Raw genomic sequence first — 17,759 nt, 5'->3', positions numbered from 1 at the left:
CGAATTTGTGAGCGAGTGGCTGCGTGAGGCACCGCCAGTTCCACACACTTCATATCTCAAATGAAACAAGCCATGATACTCTCAATTCAACGGCTATATTATTTTGCTCTCGTAAAACAGACCCAAAAAGAAAACCCAGTCATTTTTTTCCCATCCCAAACCCATTACTACCGTCATTTTGTGTCAAATCAAAACCCAAAAGTCTTCTTATACCCCTCCAAAATTTCCCAACTCACGTTACTCCCCCCACAAACAACAACAACCACGTTCTTTCCCTTCCACTCCTCATCCGACACCCCCTTCCCAACCTGCTCCCTCAACCACCTCCCCTGATCCTTATACACCCCCGCCAGCGTCGCCCCACAGCTCAACTCAACCATCACCCGCCCTTCATCCAAAAACCTAACACACGCCTCCGCAGCCTCCTTATCCGTCACGACCCCTGAGACAAACCCCCCCTTCATCTGCTGATACCACTCCCACGTCCTTCCACTGACCGTCCTAGCGCCCAAGCTCGTCGCCAAACTCGTAATCCCCTCCAGCGTGACCAACTCCCCCTTGAGTGTGCTCTGAAACAACGAATCCGCCCCCTCGGTCTCAAGCGCCACAACCTTGACCCCATCCTCCAACCCATGCTTGTGAACGCCCTCGCAGACACCGTTCACCAACCCGCCCCCTCCAACATTACAAACCACCGCATCCATTTTTTGGCCTTCTGGCATTTGCCTAACCACCTCATCAATCAGGGTAGAAGCCCCGCGCCAGATGGCAGGGTGATCAAACGGGGGGACGTAAACATTCTCCACACCGGGGGTGTCCTTGGCGAGAAGTTCCTCGCGGAGAAAAGTGTCGGCTTCGATCCAGGACTGACCTTTCTGTACGACCTGGGCGCCGGCGTCTTTGAGCTTTTGGACCATGAAGGGGGAGGTGGAGAGGGGGACGACGATGGTGGCGGTGCTGTTGGGGAGGGAGAGGGAGGTGGTTGCGCAGGCCAGGCCGGCGTTGCCGCCGGAGGAGCAGAGGAAGTGGGTTTTTGTTGTTGGGGGGGTGGATTGGGAGGCTTCGAGCATCATGTTGCCGATTCCGCTGGGGAGGAGGGTTAGCGATATGAACCAGGCAAGGGGGGATAAGGGGGAAGGGGGAAACATACCGGGACTTGAATGACCCAGAGGGTTGGACGTTCTCTAGCTTGAGGTAGATGTTGCACCCGGCGTTGCGGGACATTTGGGCCGAGTAGATGAGGGGGGTTTCGATCCATGGCTGGAGGGTGTCTTGGGCTGTGGTGGTGGTGGTGGTGGTGGTGGTGGTTGTCCCCTTGGTGGATGGGGGAGGAGAGGGCGCAGGTGTGGGAATGGAGGCCATGGTGACGATGGGAGTGGTCTTGGTGGTGTTTGTCGGATAAGGGAAGGGAGCATGAATGGAAAGGGGGCGTGGGAAATCCATCTTGACTGAGTAACGTAGGTATAAGTAGGCGGGCAACTGATAAGATTGATATGATAAGAAGGTGTGATAAGGAGGTAAGCTTTCAACCAATTCAAAACTTCAGATATCCCGAGTCAAGACAGCGAGTCGGCTGTGATCATGAATCTTTGTTCCCTTCCTCTCCCGAGTCCGCTCCCGGGCCATTGGTCCTTTTATAAGTTTCCCAAAGCCTTCAATCACCATCAAGGTGCTCTGTACATTACTCTGTACACATCTCACCGTTCTTCTCTCGTCGATTCCGTGCATGTTTCGGCATTGCGAAAACGACACAATTAGCCAACCGCTTGTTTCACCCAGGCTAGAAGCGTGATCTTGTGATCTAGAAGCTTTTTCCAGCTTTTCCCGCTATTACCTGATGGATTCCAGAGGGGGTGACATCCCGTGACAGGTTGGCTGCTACACAGGATACTCACAGACCCTCCGCCTTTTTCGGGAAGGTCCCCTAGTTGGCAGGGCGTGATCAATTTTTAGGACCGCTGGCGTCAACCGTTGTTTTGTCGGGCGGTGTCAAACACGGGAAGAGTGGACCAGTCCGCTTATTACCGGGGTTTGTTTCTCCAAGAGTCCAAACTCCCTTTTTTTCGGTCCACATTCTCCAACTTTTCTTCCTTCCCCTGTCTCCAATCTCCAATCTCTCAACCTGTCATCGGTGGCCGTTGAGGCAGGTGTTGGATTTGTTGGTTTGGGAACAGAAATGTTGCAATCGGCATGTACTCTTCCTGCACAGCATGTACAGTCCGCGCCCTATGCCGTTGGTCTTGTCTTTTCACATCGGCAAGCTGCAAACTGCCCTTGCATGAGATACTACCGTGGCCTCGGCATGAGCCTCGACAACGACACGATTGCGAATTTTGGTGTCTGGTTGGCCAAAATGTCACCGTGACCAAACACCAGTTTTGCTGACACACGCCAAGCCCAGGTGTTCGATCCAGCTGTTCAACATTCGCATCCCCCTCACTCATCAATGAACCCGCACTTTGCCCTCCTCTCCTGGTCATACTCCTCATAGAACCCCCTCCAGACCAGCTTGTCAGGGCAGTCGTCCTCCCCCCTTCCCCTTCTTTTTCTCCTCCTCTCCTCCTCCTTCTCCGCCTCCTCACAGCTCGGCAGCGCATCCCTCCACTGCCGATCAGTATGGAACATCCAGGGCTTTGGCAACGGCCAGTCGCTAAAATGGACCAGAAAGCTTCTTTTGACCTCCGCAACCGCGTCCCACTGCTCCCCATCCTCCCCATCCTCCCCTTCACCGACCAGGTACCTCGAATGGTCCTTTGATCTGAACTCCCCCGTCAGCAAAGCCAGTCCCCGGTGCGGCAGGATCATCGCCGAGCCCTTAAACAGCCTGTTCACCACCTCCATGTCAAACTCTCCCGAGTCCATGGCGTCCTTAACGATCCTGTCATGGCGCCTGGTGTTCGGCTCCAACAGCATGACATGCGATCCCAGAATCTGCTCGTTGATGGAGAGAGAAGTATTCCTCAGATCCCCCAACCAATACGCCCTCGGCACGGCAAGAACCGCCCTCGGCGCCTCGAAGTAGTGGTCCATGTTGTTCAGCACTAGCGTGTCTGAATCAAATGCCAATACGCGAGTGTAGCCGACCAGGGAGAAGGCGTGGAACTTTGTGATGGAAGCTCCCCAGGTGGCATCACCGTTTGGGAGCTGCAGCACGGGGGAGGGGTGCAGGTTGATGTGCGGGTATTCGGTTCTGATCTTGTTCATGATGCGGAATCGCCTCGCGGAGACGGCTGATTTGCCCTCGGAGTTCCATGTGTCGGGGTAGATCAGTGCGAGCTGGTGTTTTGTGTTGAATTCTTTTAGTCGGGAGAAGTTGATCATCTTTTCCTTTCAGTCAGCACATCCACTTTCCCTATGTTCCTGAGGACAGGGGAAAAGAAAAAAAAAGAGAAAAAAAGAGAAAAAAAAAAGAGAAAAAAAAAAAAAAAAAAAAAAAAAAAAAAGAAAAAAAAAAAGAAAAAAAAAAAAAAGAAAAAAAAAGAAAAAAAAAAAGAGAAAAAAAACTTACGGCATTGCAGAGGTAATCCAGATCGGTGGTGTATTGCACATAGGCAAACTTGGCCTCCTCTTGCACTCTTGTCCGGTTGTAGACCACGTTCTGTATCGTTGAAAACGCAGGTTTCTTTTTCTGCCCCGTCAGCGACCTTGCCGCTGATTCCAGGGCGACATGGCCGTCGTATTTGACTGTAAAGAACGAGACAACGACGATGAAGCCGAGGACGGCTGTGAGGGTGATGATACGGCGGGAGAGGAGCATCGCGAGTAGTTGTCGGTGGGCACAGAGTCGGGCCTGAGAAATGGCTAGACCACCGGGAACAACGTGCTGTCGATGGAAAAGCCGCTCCTACCCTATCTTTTGTGTCCAGCGACCAAGATGCAAAAGTCGCGTGCATACACCTGCTCATTTTACTTTTGTGCCAGCCCCAAAGCACAAGACCCCTGCTCCATGGCAACTTTTTTATTCCCCGTCGTATCTAAAGCTATATCTCTTGGCAGGAGTCGAAATATGGTTGCCTGGAAAGACTTCTTGTACAAATGTCGCGCAAAAAAGCCATGATGGGTGGGTTCATCGTGAGATTTTTGAGCAGTTTGGTGTTGAGGTGCCGGGGGAGTGGTTCACACGTGGGAGGGTGACGCGTAAAGATGCTGTGTAGGGGTCTTGGCGGGAGTTTGGGGGACAGGGGTTGGATACGGATGCCAAGAGGGGGTTGGAGGTTTGGGTTCGTGTTGGCGGTTGAGGGTGAAGAGGTGATATCGACAGGGCTGTTGTTCTGGTCGATATCGAGGTGGGTTTGGGGGGTTATGGTGTGGGTAGTTGGGAGGTTTGCCCTGGCAACGGGATTTGCTATTAAGGTGGTGTTTACCCCTGAGCCCCTGAGTGGATGGAAAGACATGTGTCAGTTTTCTAGTGGCAGACGGCGAGAATTGTGCTTGCCCCCGTTAAAGAGAAGCTCCGAGCCTGTGTGCTACTGGTGTTGATGGATGCTGAAGAATGAGAGTCGGGAAGTGGACACATGTAGTTTGCTTCGTGACAAAAAGAGTCAAAACATGTCGACATGTCGACAAAGATAGCCCTGCCGAAATGCCTGGATACCTAATCCATCGACTTTGAGAGATCCATCTCCTTCTTCTGTTCTGTGTATGCAGAGATCAAACACGAAAAACGGTGGCCGTCATGGAGAATGCCGCCGCCGAGCTGGCCCGGAGCAAAGGCGCTCAAGCAGGCCGCCTGGAGTGAGCACATGGTGAAGAGGGCTGACCTGTGAGCTCTGGCGGGGCTCGTGAAAACTTCGCACTTCAGATCATATCTCCGTTTCTTTGTGGTCAAAACAAGATTTGATATGGCCTTTGCTATCAATGGCTGGCTGACCTGGCTCGCTCCTTCCCCAGAGCCATATCTGGCAAGAGCAATTTGAAGGCAAGTTGAGGCTCCTTTCCTGAGCTACAAAGTTGGGATGGATTTCTGCATTCAACGTCGCCCAGAGTCCAGCACACCTAAACTCAACCCGATTCTGCAGAGGACGTGGTGACTCCTACTCCATTCCTGGTCCAGCCCTGGCCTACATTTGACATTCATACAGCCCAAGCTTCCCTTCAACACCCCTTTTTGTCCACCCCTTTTACAAGCAATCACCATCGAAGCTATTTTCCGCCTGCCAACCAAGCTTTTTCACAGCACAGCTATCATATGTGGCTCCATGATCCAGGATCCAGGAACACCTTTCAAGGTCAAGATGGCAGGCACATGCTTTATCTTTATCTACTAGCTTTGACCCTGACCTGGCGAACTGTTCTTTTCTTACTTTCGTTGACCGTGGCCTATCCATCCTTTTCATCTCAACCTTGACCCAACAAACCAACTCTTCCACAGCACCCATCACCAAAGAAAGGCCTCTTGCCTTGGTCTGGGTGGTCTGCGGCCGTACCTTCTCACCTTCCCACTCACACTACCTCTATTTGCTTCCATGTTCTATGGTCCTGGGTCTCTTCCCATCACCACTCTTCCCGTTTCTTTTAACCATCAATACACACTCCAGGTGCTTTCTTGTGCTCTGGTCAGGACATACCACTCCATTCCTGACTGTCAGCATTCATAACAGCACCTCCTATCATCATCGTCTTCCAATACACACGTCAAGTGTCACCGATCAAACAACCCCCTTTACACAATAACCCCCTTACCTAGGTACACAGCTCCACACCACCAGCCACCTTCCAGAAAACAGCAGGCAAAAACCCCCTTTTTCCCCTGGAAGATTGTCTTTAACCTGATTAAAAGGGGCTCGGCGACATGAATTCACATTAGTCAGGATTCAAGTCTGCACAACACGGCGAAACTCACCCCAGCGCGGGTCTCGCGGAGCAAGCTGATAGCTCCCATTTTAATCTACGGGTTTTCACTCGCTCCCTTGCTCTTCTTCACATATCACTTCAGCAGAGATTTTTTCTCTCTGGACTCAATTCATTTTTTTCCCCGTCTTTTTTCACAGCAGGCTTTTCTACTAGCGAGACATCAACGGGTTATCCTGGGCAATTGATATTGGCAGCAAGACATACTCAACGGCTTAACAAGAGATTATAATTATTATCAACGAAGAGGTATGTAGGATGTGTGCAAGTGTTTGGTAGCAGTTTTACTGATCTTACTGGGCAGCTCAGCGTCGAGAAGTGGTCCAGTCTATTTGACGAGCCTGGCACCAGCCCACTGTCATCTCTCCCGGCAGACTAAACACCATAGTGGTCTTCACCACGAAGCTATCAGCATCATATCAATCGGATTGATACCAAGAAGAGAGGTCACACAGCTTGCCGTATGACATCTGGCGGTTCTCATATCAACACACATTGATCCCACCCCGAAGGACACAGCAACAACACAGCAAGTTCAGCCCCCAAGCACAAGCCGACATGTCGTTTCGATTTATCGCCTCCCACAGGCAGGGAGGCACCAACAACACTCCGGGCGGGAGAAATATGCCCCCCTCCTCCTCCGGGGCTGGGGCTAGGATCACGGGCGGCAGCAATGTTGGCTCCAGCAGCAGCAGCAGCTTTAGAAACAACCCCCCTGATCACTCCGCTGCTGCGCCGAATCTCCAGAGCATAGAGTTTGCCAGATGGATCTTTGAGCAGCAGCGGACTGTGGAGATGGGGGTCAGGAATGAGCAGTCGTCGTTGTCCTCGTCGTCGCCGCCCGTTATTGTTATTAGCGATGACGAAGAGGGTGGTGGTGGTGGTGGTGGTCGGCGGTCTAGTCGGTCGATTCGGTCTGTCAGGAGAAGCGGCATGGCTGTCAAACGGCGAATCGACCTTGTTGATGGTGCTGATGGTGATACCATCGTTGCCCGCCCCCCCGGCGTTGGTGTCAACAGGGGCTCTGAAATCATCGACCTCACCAGCCCCTCTCCCCCCCCTCCCCCTCGTGCCCCAAAAAGGCAGCGCACCACCACCACCCGGTATCAGAACCGAAACGAGCCAGAGGAAGATACGGGTGATGATTTGATGTGGGAGATTCATGCCCTGCTGGGGGAGCGATATTCCCATCCCCGTCGTCCCCAGCCTCGTCCCCAACCTCGTCCCCCTGCTCCGGTGGTTGAACCCTCTCCCTCCCCGAGTTCCGAACCGCAAAAACCAAAGCACCTCCAAACGCTCCCCCTAGAAATCCTAACCAAAATCTACCGCCACCTCCTCGTCTCCCCCAAACCCATCCCCGTCAAAGACCTCTTCCAAGAAGTCATCCGCGCCCCCCCCCGCCGCACCCGCACTCGCAATCCTCCCACCCCCCGACGCGCCGTACTGGCGATGGGGGAGGAGCCCGAACGGGAGTTCTCAATCGAAATCGGAATCCTCCTAGTCAACAAACAAAGCTTTGCCCAGGGCATACAAATCCTCTACGGGGAGAACACCTTCAGCTATCTCCTCCGCGACCCAAGCGCTGCCCGCACAGGTGGAGCGGCAAGAAGCAGAAGAGACGGGCAGAGAAACAGGATTGACTGGTCCCGTTACGGGGGCTTGGTAAGACAGGTGGAGATTGAGATGGAGCGGAACCGGACGGGGGGGGAGTATGCTAATCTTTTGAGGCGTGCGCTCGAGAAACTGAGGGGGTTGAGGTTGAGGGAGTTGGTTTTGAGGCTTAGTCCTTTGTATGAAAGGGAGGGGGAAGGGAGGCATCTGAGTGTGGTGAGTTTGTTTGGACGGAACGCGCCGGTTATGAGGGCGTTGAGGGGGGTGGAGGTGGATTTTTTGAGAGTGGGGGTTAATGTGAACAGTCATTTGATTGACGGGGAGGAGGAGGATGAGACCGAGGGTGAGGAAGAGGAAGGGGAGGAGGACGATGCGGTCAGGCCCAGGCGGTGGGCACTAGAGATGGGGATTGATCTTAGGTGGGTGGGGAGGGAGATGGAGAGGCTGAGACGGGAGGGGGTGGTGGGGGAGGGGTGGGAGAATGATGAGATCATCAAACAGGCGAGGGTGGAGAGGGGGAGGAGGGCGGAGGAGAATTTGGGGAGGCTGAGGAGGTTGATTGAGGAAGCTTGTGAGATGCCTGAGTATGTGGTCAAGTTGGGGATGAGGGGGGGGTTGTGGAAGACGGTGGAGGAGGCCGAGAGATTAAGACAAGAGGAGAGGAAGAGGATGGAGAAAAAGTTTGATGTGGATGGGTATGATGATTTGGATCCGACCCGGAAGGATGTTGTTGAGTTGAGGAAGAAGGTTAGGGAGGAGAAGGAGGAGGAGGAGAAGGAGGGGGAGGAGAAGGAGGAGGAGGAGGATAGTAATGATGAGGAGTATAGTGACGAGGAGAGTGATGAAGAGGAGGACAGTGATGAGGAGGATGACGATGATGACAACACGGACAGCGATGAAGAGAACGACAGTGATGATGATGATGATGATGATGATGATGATGATGATGATAATGAGGTGGTGGAGGAGGAGGAGGAGGAGGACTGGGTCGAGATCAAGGATATTCCCCTTTCCAGAAGGCTGAAGAGCTTGGTCATCAGCATTGACAAGGTCGGGGGCGGGTGGAAGTGCTTCCGGATCTGAAAGGGGGCTAATGGGCATAAGTTTATTATTTTTAGGCTTCGGCTTATCATCTCTACGCGTTGAGGTTTTGTTTCGACACATTGTTTCTACATTATCAGGCATCAAAAATGGGACATGGGGCGTTGATTTTATCAAACGAGGCATCCGGTTCGGGAAAACAGGGCGTTCGGTCACGGAGCTTCATGCATCACTTTGGTTGCTTCGTGGGTTATCAGTTGCTCAACAGGCCCCCTGAATGGTCAAGGCATGGCAGTTGCTAGGCAACCATGATTTGAGGATATCAAGACCTCAAGACGTTGATGGGGATGGCAAGAATTGATAATAACAATGAAAATTGCCTTGATTTAACTTGGTACTTCCCGTGAGTGTTTGTCACGAGATTGGGACGAACGGGACGTGATTAGACCCCAGGAACAAGATGAATCGACATCCTCAAATTCTGGTGAGGTTGCCATGTTTAGATTCCCAAGTCTCATCCTCCGGCTATGCTAACAACGCTAATATAAAATATCTTCCTCTAGTCTCACGATGCGGTCGAAAGTCTGACCAAACTTACGTCCAACGTCTCGGTATCAACCAAGACCACCTCTTTCGTCTCACTAAACTTTGGCACCAAAACCAACCTGACCATCTGCCCGTCTGGCCCCTCAATGACCTTGCTGCCAAACTTTGGCTGCGAACCCACAAAGTACAAGTGTGGGCACTCCTTCATGACGAATGGCTCGTCATCCTGGAATGGATATGACCAGAGTGTATCTGGGGCGGTAGGGGCAGAACACCTCCACCTGCACATGGCCTCCATCAGGCCGAGGCGATCTGGGTCCTCCATGTACTTGCAGATGTCATCCAGATTCTGACCAGAAGTGCCCAGCACGCGCCAGCCTTCAATTTCTGATTCGAATGGGTTGGTTGTTGCGTCTAGCCACCCTGCCTGATCAGGATGGGTAGGTGTTGGGCCATAGTACCTGGACTCGGGGAACATGGCAGAGTGGATTGGTTGTTGAGGATAAGAGACGTTGGCGGGGTCGTTGGCGCCAGGGAGCAGGGTTATTGGTAAGCTAGGGAGAAGCTCGTTGAGGAAGGAGTCGAGGAGTTGCGACGGGGCGGGATTGTATGAGGAGGCGTCGTAGCCGTATTTCTTGGCGTGTGTCTTGGTGTTGGGGTTGTTGGAGTGAGGGTCTGAGGAACTGGCTTCGGCGATGGAGTTGCCTGCTATTATCAGGCGAGAGATCTTGGATTGCTCGTTGGATTGTGTCTCTGGGTCGAGGGCTTGGGCAGCAAGGAATTCTCTCAGGACTTTCAATTCGGCACTGTAGGCTGTAGAAAATCCCGAGAACTCAAGGCCTGATATGATGGCGATCTTTTTGGAGGGAGAACCAACATCAACCATGGAGACATCTTCAGATTTGGGTTTCTTGTCGGACAGGGCCCACCGTGGTGGTTGTGGTGGAAGGTCGGCAAACTTGAGATCAATCACTTCGAATTCACCGTTGGCATTCTCCGTGCCCATGACGGCGATGATGCAGCCAGTCACCAAGAAGTAGTTCTTGAGGGGTTCGCCAACGAGTCTGATGCGACCGGAGTCGTCTTCGAGCATGACTTGGTCCTTGCCATCTTCCGAGTAGTAGTGGCCGACAGAGGTCGGGGCTGAAATCCAGCGCTGAGTATCATGTTAGCCTGAAGTCAAGATGAATCTCACACAGAGACAGAGGGCGGCTTGCGTCTTTGGACACGTCCTCGAGAATACTTGGCTTCAGGGGCATGTCCATGTAGACCGTCCCTGCCACCCAGCACAGCTCTCCCTGGCGCACATCGAGAACCCGCTCGACCTTGTTTGCATTTTCACCTCCCAGCACTGTATCATCCCATGCTTCGTGGGCGATCTGTTCCACAGCAGGTTTGATCTTGGTCAGGCGTAGGAAGTATATATCGGCAAACTGTTGTTGGTATTGTCGGGCTCTGGGCAGCGCAAATGTATTGAGTGACTTGTAGTTGGAAGGGGCTCTCTCCAGGTCGGTGTTCTTGGAGTCGGTTCTAGGGCGCACCAGTTAGTGATGTTTTTCATTGGAATTGATGAGAGACTTGCTCCTACTTTGGTGGTGCCTGTAGCAGACCGAGACCGGCAATATCTTCGAGCTTCACCATGATGGGCTGTTCCTGATGCACTTTCAGGTTACTGTCTGGTGTGTCTGGGTCGCCGAGAACAAGACGCGCAGACGCGGTAGACGCGTCCTGATGGCCTGTAATTAATTGAGTTCTGGCCCAAAAAGGTGCCCCGCTAAATAAGGCTTGCGATAAGATAAGCCTGCCGTGGGGTTCCAAATCGCTGAACTCGAGCTGCAGGGACCAAAAAAAATAAAATCTTGAGACTGAATGCGATCCCTGCAACAGTAGCTTGATTTTTGCACCAGAGGACCATAACTCGACATCTTTCATTATTAGCCCTCTGTTTTGACCCGACCTTCTCCAATACCTTTAGAGCAGGTCCAATTGATTCCCTCTTCAACCATCCACACCCTCAGATAACCACAATGGACGAGCCAATGAACGATGCGCCCGGCGCCCAGGTCAAGGTGACCTTCACCACCAACGAAGCCGATCTCCAGCTCCCAGAAGAGAAGAGACAACTCCTCGTTCCCGCCGATATCCGCCGCTATGGCCTCTCTCGTATTCTCAACTCGGACCTGATGCTCGATTCAGGCTCCGTCCCCTTCGACTTCCTCGTCAATGGCAGCTTCCTCCGGTCCAGCCTCGAAGACTACCTCAACTCTGAGGGCCTGTCCCTCGAAACGAACCTCACACTCCAATACGTCCGCTCCTTAATACCCCCCGTATTCGAAGCCTCGTTCGAGCATGACGATTGGGTTTCATCTGTTGATGCCCTCACTGCCACCTCCCCCGCCGGCCGCTGGTCAGGCGAGAACTTCTCCCGCGGCCAAGAAAGGATCCTCTCGGCCAGCTACGACGGTCTCCTCAGAATATGGAATGCCTCGGGTGAGGTCCTCGTTACCGCCCCCTCGGCCAGCCACGGCGGTCACTCCGCCAGCATCAAAGCCGCCAAGTTCATCTCCTCCACTCAGATCGCCTCGACCGGCATGGACAGATCAGTCCGCGTGTGGAAGTACACCGACCCGGGCGCCTCAGGCCAAGCAGAACTCAAGCCCACCCTCGAGCTCTACGGCCACCGCGCCAGCGTCGACTCCCTCGAAGTCCACGGCCCCTCCAAGCGCATCCTCACCGCATCCGCCGACGGCTCCGTCGCTCTCTGGTCCGCTTCCAAGTCCTCCTCCCCTGAGGCCGACGCCTCCCTCCTCCCTAACGCGCACACTTCCAAGCGGAGGAAGGTTGCCTCTTCTGTCACCACCCCCCAGCGTGGCCCTCTCTTCCTCATGCAAATCCACAACGCTCCCGCCACAGCTGCCGTCTTTGACCCAAGAGACCACACAGTAGGCTACTCCGTCTCGCAAGACCACACGGTCAAGACGCTCGATTTGACCACTGGCTCTGTCGTTGCCAACCTCACCCTTTCTCACTCTCTGCTGTCATTGTGCGCTATTCCAAGATCGAACGGCGCACCATTGCTTGCTGTCGGCACGTCGGCAAGACACATCACGCTCGTCGACCCCCGCGCCTCTGCTGCTACGACGAGCGTGATGACGCTGAGAGGGCACACGAACAAGGTTGTCGCTTTGGCGGCCAATCCGGAAAACGAATACTCGCTTGTGAGCGGGAGCCACGACGGGACGTGCAGGATTTGGGACTTGAGGAGCGTGAGGCCTGCTAGTGGGGGGGAGAGCGAAGGGGGGGTGGGGGGTAATGTGAGCGAGCCGGTTTATGTTTTTGAGAGGGAGAGCAGGCAGGGGAAGAAGAAGAGTGTTGCTGGGGAGGGGGCGAAGGTGTTTGGGGTTGTGTGGGATAGGGAGTTGGGGATTTTGAGCGGGGGGGAGGATAAGAAGGTGCAGGTTAATCGGGGGAGGGATGTGGTTAGGGAGTAGGGGGAGGGAGCAAGGAGGTGATGGGGGAGGGGCGGAAAAGAGAGAGAGATAGTAAGAGGGAGGTTATACCCATAGTAGGTGGTTGATTATTTGAAATGTATACCAAGTTTGAACTGTGGGTTGTTTTTGCATCTGGTTTGATGTGATTTGTTATTATCGTGGTCGAGGTCAATGGTGTCTCCGTAGTGATGTTATGCCTATTTTCTAGGGCCCCCGAGGCGAAACGTTCTGTTCTCCCATTCATATCATAGACTTTGTTTCTCAGTTTTACACTTTTCCAAACACGCTTTTCCTTCTCTGCCAACCTTTTGTTGTATTGTATAGCCCATTTTACACAACACTATCCTCCCTCCTCGTCTCCTCCATCACCGTCTCCTCCATCGCCGCCTCCTCCTCATCCTTCAACTTGCTTAGAAACTCGGGCTCGAAAAACTTCGCCCCCGGTGCCGCAGCCCGCCTTTTCGCTTCCAGCATCTCGATCACCCTCGCCTTGTCATACTGCACACCAGCCCGCTTGATAGCCTTGAAGATGTAATTCTCCACCGTCGCCACCTGCAGCGGCGGGTCGCGGAGCAGGGCGCAGATGTCTTGTATGCTCTGCTCTGGGTTGTGATGCCAGATGTAATACGCCCTCAGGTGGGAGGGCATGACGGCCGTGGCGCTGGTGGCGTTTGCCGGTTGGGGGTGGGAGACAAAGTATTGTGCTAGCCACATGTCGGCTTCGCGGACGAGGGGGTGCTTTTCCTTTTTGAAGGTGGAGGATCTCCGTGGCTTTTTGGTGGTGGTGGTGGTGGTGGTGGTGGTGGGTTTTGGATCGGATACGGCTTCGGCGGGCGTCATTTCTATTTCGTCCGTTTCTGTCGAGGGGGGGAGGACGGTGTGATCGGGGAGTTCAATAGGGAGTTTGAGTTCGGCGGGGTGGGGGAGGGGAGGGCAGGGGGAGAGCTGGAGGCGTTGGTGGTTGAGCATGGAGTAGATTTGGACGCCGGCGTAGGCGTCTGAGGCTGAGTCTGCCGGGAGGTGTTAGTTTTGGAAAAGTAGAGCAAAAGGAGGCGGTGGGAGGGCGGGGGTTTACATATGATTTGATCGAGCCGCAGCGACTGTAACCAGTTGCTTGTTCGAACATCAAGCTCCTTATATAATGGCAGCTTCAACACCTCCTCGGCTTGCTTCCCAAGACTGACCAGCTTCTTGTTGATGAGGCTGTGCTCCCCGCTCTCGCAATATTTGACCAGCTTGTACAAGTGGCTCAGTTCGAACAGTCCCCTCGGGGTGATTTTGAGATACCTTTGCACTTTACCGGCATCGCCCATGATCCAAACGCCGACTTTGGTGATTTTTGGATCCTCCAATATCTTTTTCAAAAGAGGCGTGGCGAGGGGTTTACTTTTAGGATAGAGGGCCACATGAAAAAGGGCAATCCGGGTTGGTGACGCGATTTGTATAAGCGAGACGTTTTTTCTCGCCCCGTGCCATGGCAGAGCGTCTGCCATCCATTCAAGGTCGAATCCTAACACTGGCTCGTTGAGGAAATATCTCTGGATGACGCGCTCGGCGACGGTCTGGGTGGTGCAGTAATGGACCTTTGGCCTTAGATTTTGAGGCCCCCGGTACATTTGGTAGCTCCAGTAGGATTTCGGTGAGCCCTCGGGGGCTTTCTTGGCTGCGAGGAAGATGTCGTCGGGGATCTTGTAGTCGAGGGGTGTGTGTGGTGGTGTGAGGACATCTTCCTCGCGCTTTTCTTCCTTCTCCCCACCTTCAACCTTCTTCTCCCCATCTTCAGCCTTTTCCTGTCCCTCCTCGCCCGTAACACCGACAGTCTCGACCTTTTCAACCTTCACCTCCACCCTCTCCTCAGCAACCTCCCCTCCCTCCTCAACACTCTTCTCAAAAGTCTCCCTCTCCACCGTTGTCCGCTCCCCAGCCTCAGTTGGTCTCATCAGAGAAGTCGTAACCCCCCTGCTCTGCCCAGCAAAAACAACCCCCCTGCTAGAATCCCATACTTGCTGGTTTCTCCTACCCATCCTGCCCCTTCCAGCAGCACATCTCACAGTGGTATAGCTGCAACCTGAGTCAGGCCCAAAATCCTTGGCCCAACGATGAAAAGACTTACAAATACCTATTCCCCACCAAACGTCTCACAGCGTTAGACGAGGAGGACTTGATCGAAGAAAACATAATAGGAGAAGTCGCGTCATGTGCGCCAGTGCCATGGTCCGCAATCTAGGCAACACTGCAGCACGACAAACGCGCTATCCATACAGGTAAAGAGTTAAAAAGGAGGGGCGGGTTGGGGTTGAATTTGGGGTAGGTTGTTCAGTTTGGAGAAGGATGGATCGACCAATATGCAACTACCGAAGCACGAGGGTGAGTGCTTTACGCGATATCACGGGACTTGCATACTGTAACCGAAATACGGTAATTACGACGTTGCCAAGACAGCAACTACAGCTCAAGCTCGCCCACCTCACACAACTGCTTATTGCTTCGACTCAAACTCATGTCCAACCCTCTCACATTGAACCAACAAACATCAAACGAGACCAAGATACAGAAACAAAAATGGCCTCCCAACTCCTCCCCCTCGGTGTTACCTTCCCCCCCCTTTCCTCCCACCAATCCCAAAAACACTTGCTAATGTTGGTTGTTGTGAGGCAGAACTCATCGACAAGTGCGTCGGCTCCCGCATCTGGGTCATCATGAAAGGCGACAAGGGTACCTCTCTCTCTCCCCCTTACCACCACCTCCCACACCCTACCAACTCACATAACTAACAAGACGTAGAATTCTCCGGCACCCTCGTCGGCTTCGATGATTACGTCAGTACGTAAACCCACCTTTCCATCCTCCTTCCCGTCCCATACAAGAAGCGGATCTGATAAAAGACAGACATGGTCCTCGAAGACGTGACAGAATTCGACTACTCTGGCAATAACACCCAACTCAAGAAGATCCTCCTCAACGGCAACAACATCTGCATGGTTTGTCCCCCTGATATGATTACCATCCCGGCAGGTGCTGATGAGAGAAAAATGACAGTTGATCCCAGGAGGAGAAGGGCCCGGCGGAGCGGGTGGTTCGCCATGATGACAATCAAACACACAAACCATAACCGGGGTGACAGAACAAGGCTTTTTAAGAAGAGAAGGGCCAGAATAGTTGAACCATGAGATGGAAAAGTTCGCACCAACATTGATACCACCTTCAACCACACCCAGCATCAACGCCTTGGCAATGATTACCGCTGTATCTAGTTATGCTAATAAACATGGAGAGAAAACCCCCTCTCCTAAATTATATTTTTTCCTTTCATCCCCCCCCCTCCCCCTCCACCAAGACTTTCTTCTCTCAACCAAAGCAAACACCATTTCTCCCCTCCCCTTCATTCCAACCCATCTGCACCTTGTTGAACCACTCAAACCCCCCCAGCCCCCTCCCCCTGATCCGCATACTGCCTCAGCGCCAACTCCTTCTGAAACTCCCTGCCCAACTGCCCATACGCAGCAACAAGCTGTTTGAGGATCTTGACGAGCGCCTCGCGGGGGTTGATGTCGCCGTTGGTCTGGATGCGAAGCAGCACCTCGGGGACGTTAGGATGTCCAACTAATTGCCATCAATATTGGCCCTCATACCCCCGTTGAGGAAGGGAAACATACTCTTGTAAGCAGCAAACATGACCTGCGGATCCTTCTTCAGATGCTCCGCGAGCAGGTTGCCGATCGTGTGGTCCTCCTTTTTCATGAGAAAGTCGGAGCAATTGGGAATGCCTGTTTTCTGTTAGCAAAAAGTGGTAACAGCAGACCAAAAAGAACAAACATACTGTTCACCACCGTCTCGGCGATCTTCTTCTCGCCTTCTCCCAAGAGGAAAAGTTCGAATCTGTGTGAGAGAGAGAGAGAGAAAAAACTATTAGTAAACTTAGGTTGACAGGATGATAGTGAGACTGGCGAGGAAAGTGAAGGCCTGGATGGAAATCGATATGTTCATACCGGTTGGGTATGTTGTCGGAGCTGGCGGGGTTGGACATCTTTTGGTGGTTGGTGGAATGGATGGATGGAATAGGATATGTAGAGGGGGGTGGTGGATGTTGCGATGGTGATAACTGGGCATTTGTAAATTTGTCGCCTTATTGTTGTGTTGTTGTGAATTTGTGTCGCAGTGGCAGTGTCCATTGATCCACCCCGACATCTTGCCAATCTTGACAATGGGAAGGAGCAACTAACTGCCCTGCCCTGTCCAAAGCCGCTCCTTCCTCATGTTGTCATTATGGCCCCCCTGAAATGGCCAAGTTGTGTCCCCCTGAGGTTGAATATCCAAGTCGAAACACCATCCCATCACCCCTAACATCAACACCGCCGCCGTTTTCCACCCATCCTCCATCATGTCCCATTTCCAATCAAACGCGCCAAACTACTCCCCTCCCCATCCCCATCCCCATCCCCATCCCCATCCCCATCCCCATCCCCATCCCCATCCCCATCCCCATCCGGATCACCTTCCCCATCACCTTCCCCATCCCCATCCTCATCCTCATCCTCATCCTCATCCTCATCCTCATCCTCATCCCCCAAAAGGTAGTGTGTTTGTGCAACAAAACAAAAGTGAATTCATCAAACCCAAAAAGCTTACCTGTCTGGGGCGTTCATCGTGACTGGCGATTAACAACCCGCTAAGAAAAGATCCCGTTGATCAAAAGAAGTGTGTGTGCCGCAAAGAAAACCGATGTGAAACTCTCTTTAAAGTGTACGGTATATCCCTTTCAAAGCAAACCAAGATAGCAAAAAAAAAAGAAGCGATGGCGAATGTAATGTGAATGATGTTTTGATGAAGTTGTAAACCAAAGACTGATTCACTTCCACTCAAGGTTCACAAGAAAGAGGCAAACGCGTGGCCCGTGCACTCAACACGCGCCATTGTTCCAGATCCATGGATCCTTCCTTTTTCTACCTTTATATTCATTCACTTGCACCAAGCAGCTCAGATTAAATCATGGTTATTTGAAGACCTATCAATGTATTAACATCCCTCGCCTGCCGAAATTCAATCTGGTTCCTCAGCAAATCACATTACAACCCTCCCAACCTAACCCCCCCCCCCCAAAGTCTGATGTATGTGGTCTACTGCCTAACTACCTACATGTCTTACACGCTGCTCTAGTTGAAGCAAATAGAATCTACCAAGTAATACCAATGATGCAACCCTAAAAGATAAAACAAAATA

The 17,759-nt window shown here is 52.7% G+C and overlaps 8 protein-coding genes across 8 annotated transcripts; 3 read left to right on the top strand and 5 right to left on the bottom strand.

The window, feature by feature from the left end:
• Nucleotides 1-54: 54 nt before the first annotated feature.
• On the bottom strand, nucleotides 55-1,443 carry CHA1 (catabolic L-serine/threonine dehydratase; the record flags this gene model as incomplete). Its single annotated transcript, XM_062909632.1, has 2 exons — nucleotides 55-1,086; nucleotides 1,151-1,443. 2 exons carry the CDS (start codon nucleotides 1,441-1,443, stop codon nucleotides 189-191), a joined length of 1,191 nt encoding a protein of 396 aa, XP_062768440.1. The 3' UTR covers nucleotides 55-188.
• A 993-nt stretch (nucleotides 1,444-2,436) lies between these two features.
• GNT1 (N-acetylglucosaminyltransferase) lies at nucleotides 2,437-4,733 on the bottom strand (the record flags this gene model as incomplete). Its single annotated transcript, XM_062909631.1, has 2 exons — nucleotides 3,509-4,733; nucleotides 2,437-3,321 (listed from the first exon to the last, which is right to left on the bottom strand). The coding sequence occupies exons 1-2, from the start codon at nucleotides 3,755-3,757 to the stop codon at nucleotides 2,437-2,439; spliced, it is 1,134 nt and encodes a 377-aa protein (XP_062768439.1). The 5' UTR covers nucleotides 3,758-4,733.
• Nucleotides 4,734-6,408: 1,675 nt separating this feature from the next.
• QC763_205860 (uncharacterized protein) lies at nucleotides 6,409-8,544 on the top strand (the record flags this gene model as incomplete). Its single annotated transcript, XM_062909630.1, has 1 exon — nucleotides 6,409-8,544. One exon carries the CDS (start codon nucleotides 6,409-6,411, stop codon nucleotides 8,542-8,544), a length of 2,136 nt encoding a protein of 711 aa, XP_062768438.1.
• Nucleotides 8,545-9,067: 523 nt separating this feature from the next.
• On the bottom strand, nucleotides 9,068-10,689 carry cdc1 (DNA polymerase delta small subunit Cdc1; the record flags this gene model as incomplete). Its single annotated transcript, XM_062909629.1, has 3 exons — nucleotides 9,068-10,204; nucleotides 10,266-10,578; nucleotides 10,637-10,689. 3 exons carry the CDS (start codon nucleotides 10,687-10,689, stop codon nucleotides 9,068-9,070), a joined length of 1,503 nt encoding a protein of 500 aa, XP_062768437.1.
• A 386-nt stretch (nucleotides 10,690-11,075) lies between these two features.
• Nucleotides 11,076-12,539, top strand: YTM1_2 (ribosome biogenesis protein ytm1; the record flags this gene model as incomplete). The annotated part of the gene is made up of 1 exon (XM_062909628.1): nucleotides 11,076-12,539. The coding sequence occupies one exon, from the start codon at nucleotides 11,076-11,078 to the stop codon at nucleotides 12,537-12,539; it is 1,464 nt and encodes a 487-aa protein (XP_062768436.1).
• A 114-nt stretch (nucleotides 12,540-12,653) lies between these two features.
• QC763_205830 (uncharacterized protein) lies at nucleotides 12,654-14,830 on the bottom strand. The gene is made up of 3 exons (XM_062909627.1): nucleotides 14,653-14,830; nucleotides 13,615-14,600; nucleotides 12,654-13,549 (listed from the first exon to the last, which is right to left on the bottom strand). The coding sequence occupies exons 1-3, from the start codon at nucleotides 14,715-14,717 to the stop codon at nucleotides 12,870-12,872; spliced, it is 1,731 nt and encodes a 576-aa protein (XP_062768435.1). The 5' UTR covers nucleotides 14,718-14,830; the 3' UTR covers nucleotides 12,654-12,869.
• A 39-nt stretch (nucleotides 14,831-14,869) lies between these two features.
• Nucleotides 14,870-15,851, top strand: LSM5 (RNA-binding protein lsm5). The gene is made up of 6 exons (XM_062909626.1): nucleotides 14,870-14,906; nucleotides 14,982-15,126; nucleotides 15,198-15,254; nucleotides 15,324-15,362; nucleotides 15,429-15,520; nucleotides 15,579-15,851. Exons 1-6 carry the CDS (start codon nucleotides 14,871-14,873, stop codon nucleotides 15,624-15,626), a joined length of 417 nt encoding a protein of 138 aa, XP_062768434.1. The 5' UTR covers nucleotide 14,870; the 3' UTR covers nucleotides 15,627-15,851.
• A 103-nt stretch (nucleotides 15,852-15,954) lies between these two features.
• On the bottom strand, nucleotides 15,955-17,185 carry RPB11 (DNA-directed RNA polymerase II core subunit; the record flags this gene model as incomplete). The annotated part of the gene is made up of 4 exons (XM_062909625.1): nucleotides 15,955-16,142; nucleotides 16,196-16,306; nucleotides 16,360-16,418; nucleotides 17,169-17,185. The coding sequence occupies 4 exons, from the start codon at nucleotides 17,183-17,185 to the stop codon at nucleotides 15,955-15,957; spliced, it is 375 nt and encodes a 124-aa protein (XP_062768433.1).
• Nucleotides 17,186-17,759: the final 574 nt, after the last annotated feature.

Source organism: Podospora pseudopauciseta (assembly GCF_035222475.1).
Source record: "Podospora pseudopauciseta strain CBS 411.78 chromosome 2 map unlocalized CBS411.78m_2, whole genome shotgun sequence".
Taxonomy (NCBI): domain Eukaryota; kingdom Fungi; phylum Ascomycota; class Sordariomycetes; order Sordariales; family Podosporaceae; genus Podospora; species Podospora pseudopauciseta.
Note: the sequence above shows the minus strand (reverse complement) of the source record. Positions and strands in the feature narration are given on the sequence as shown.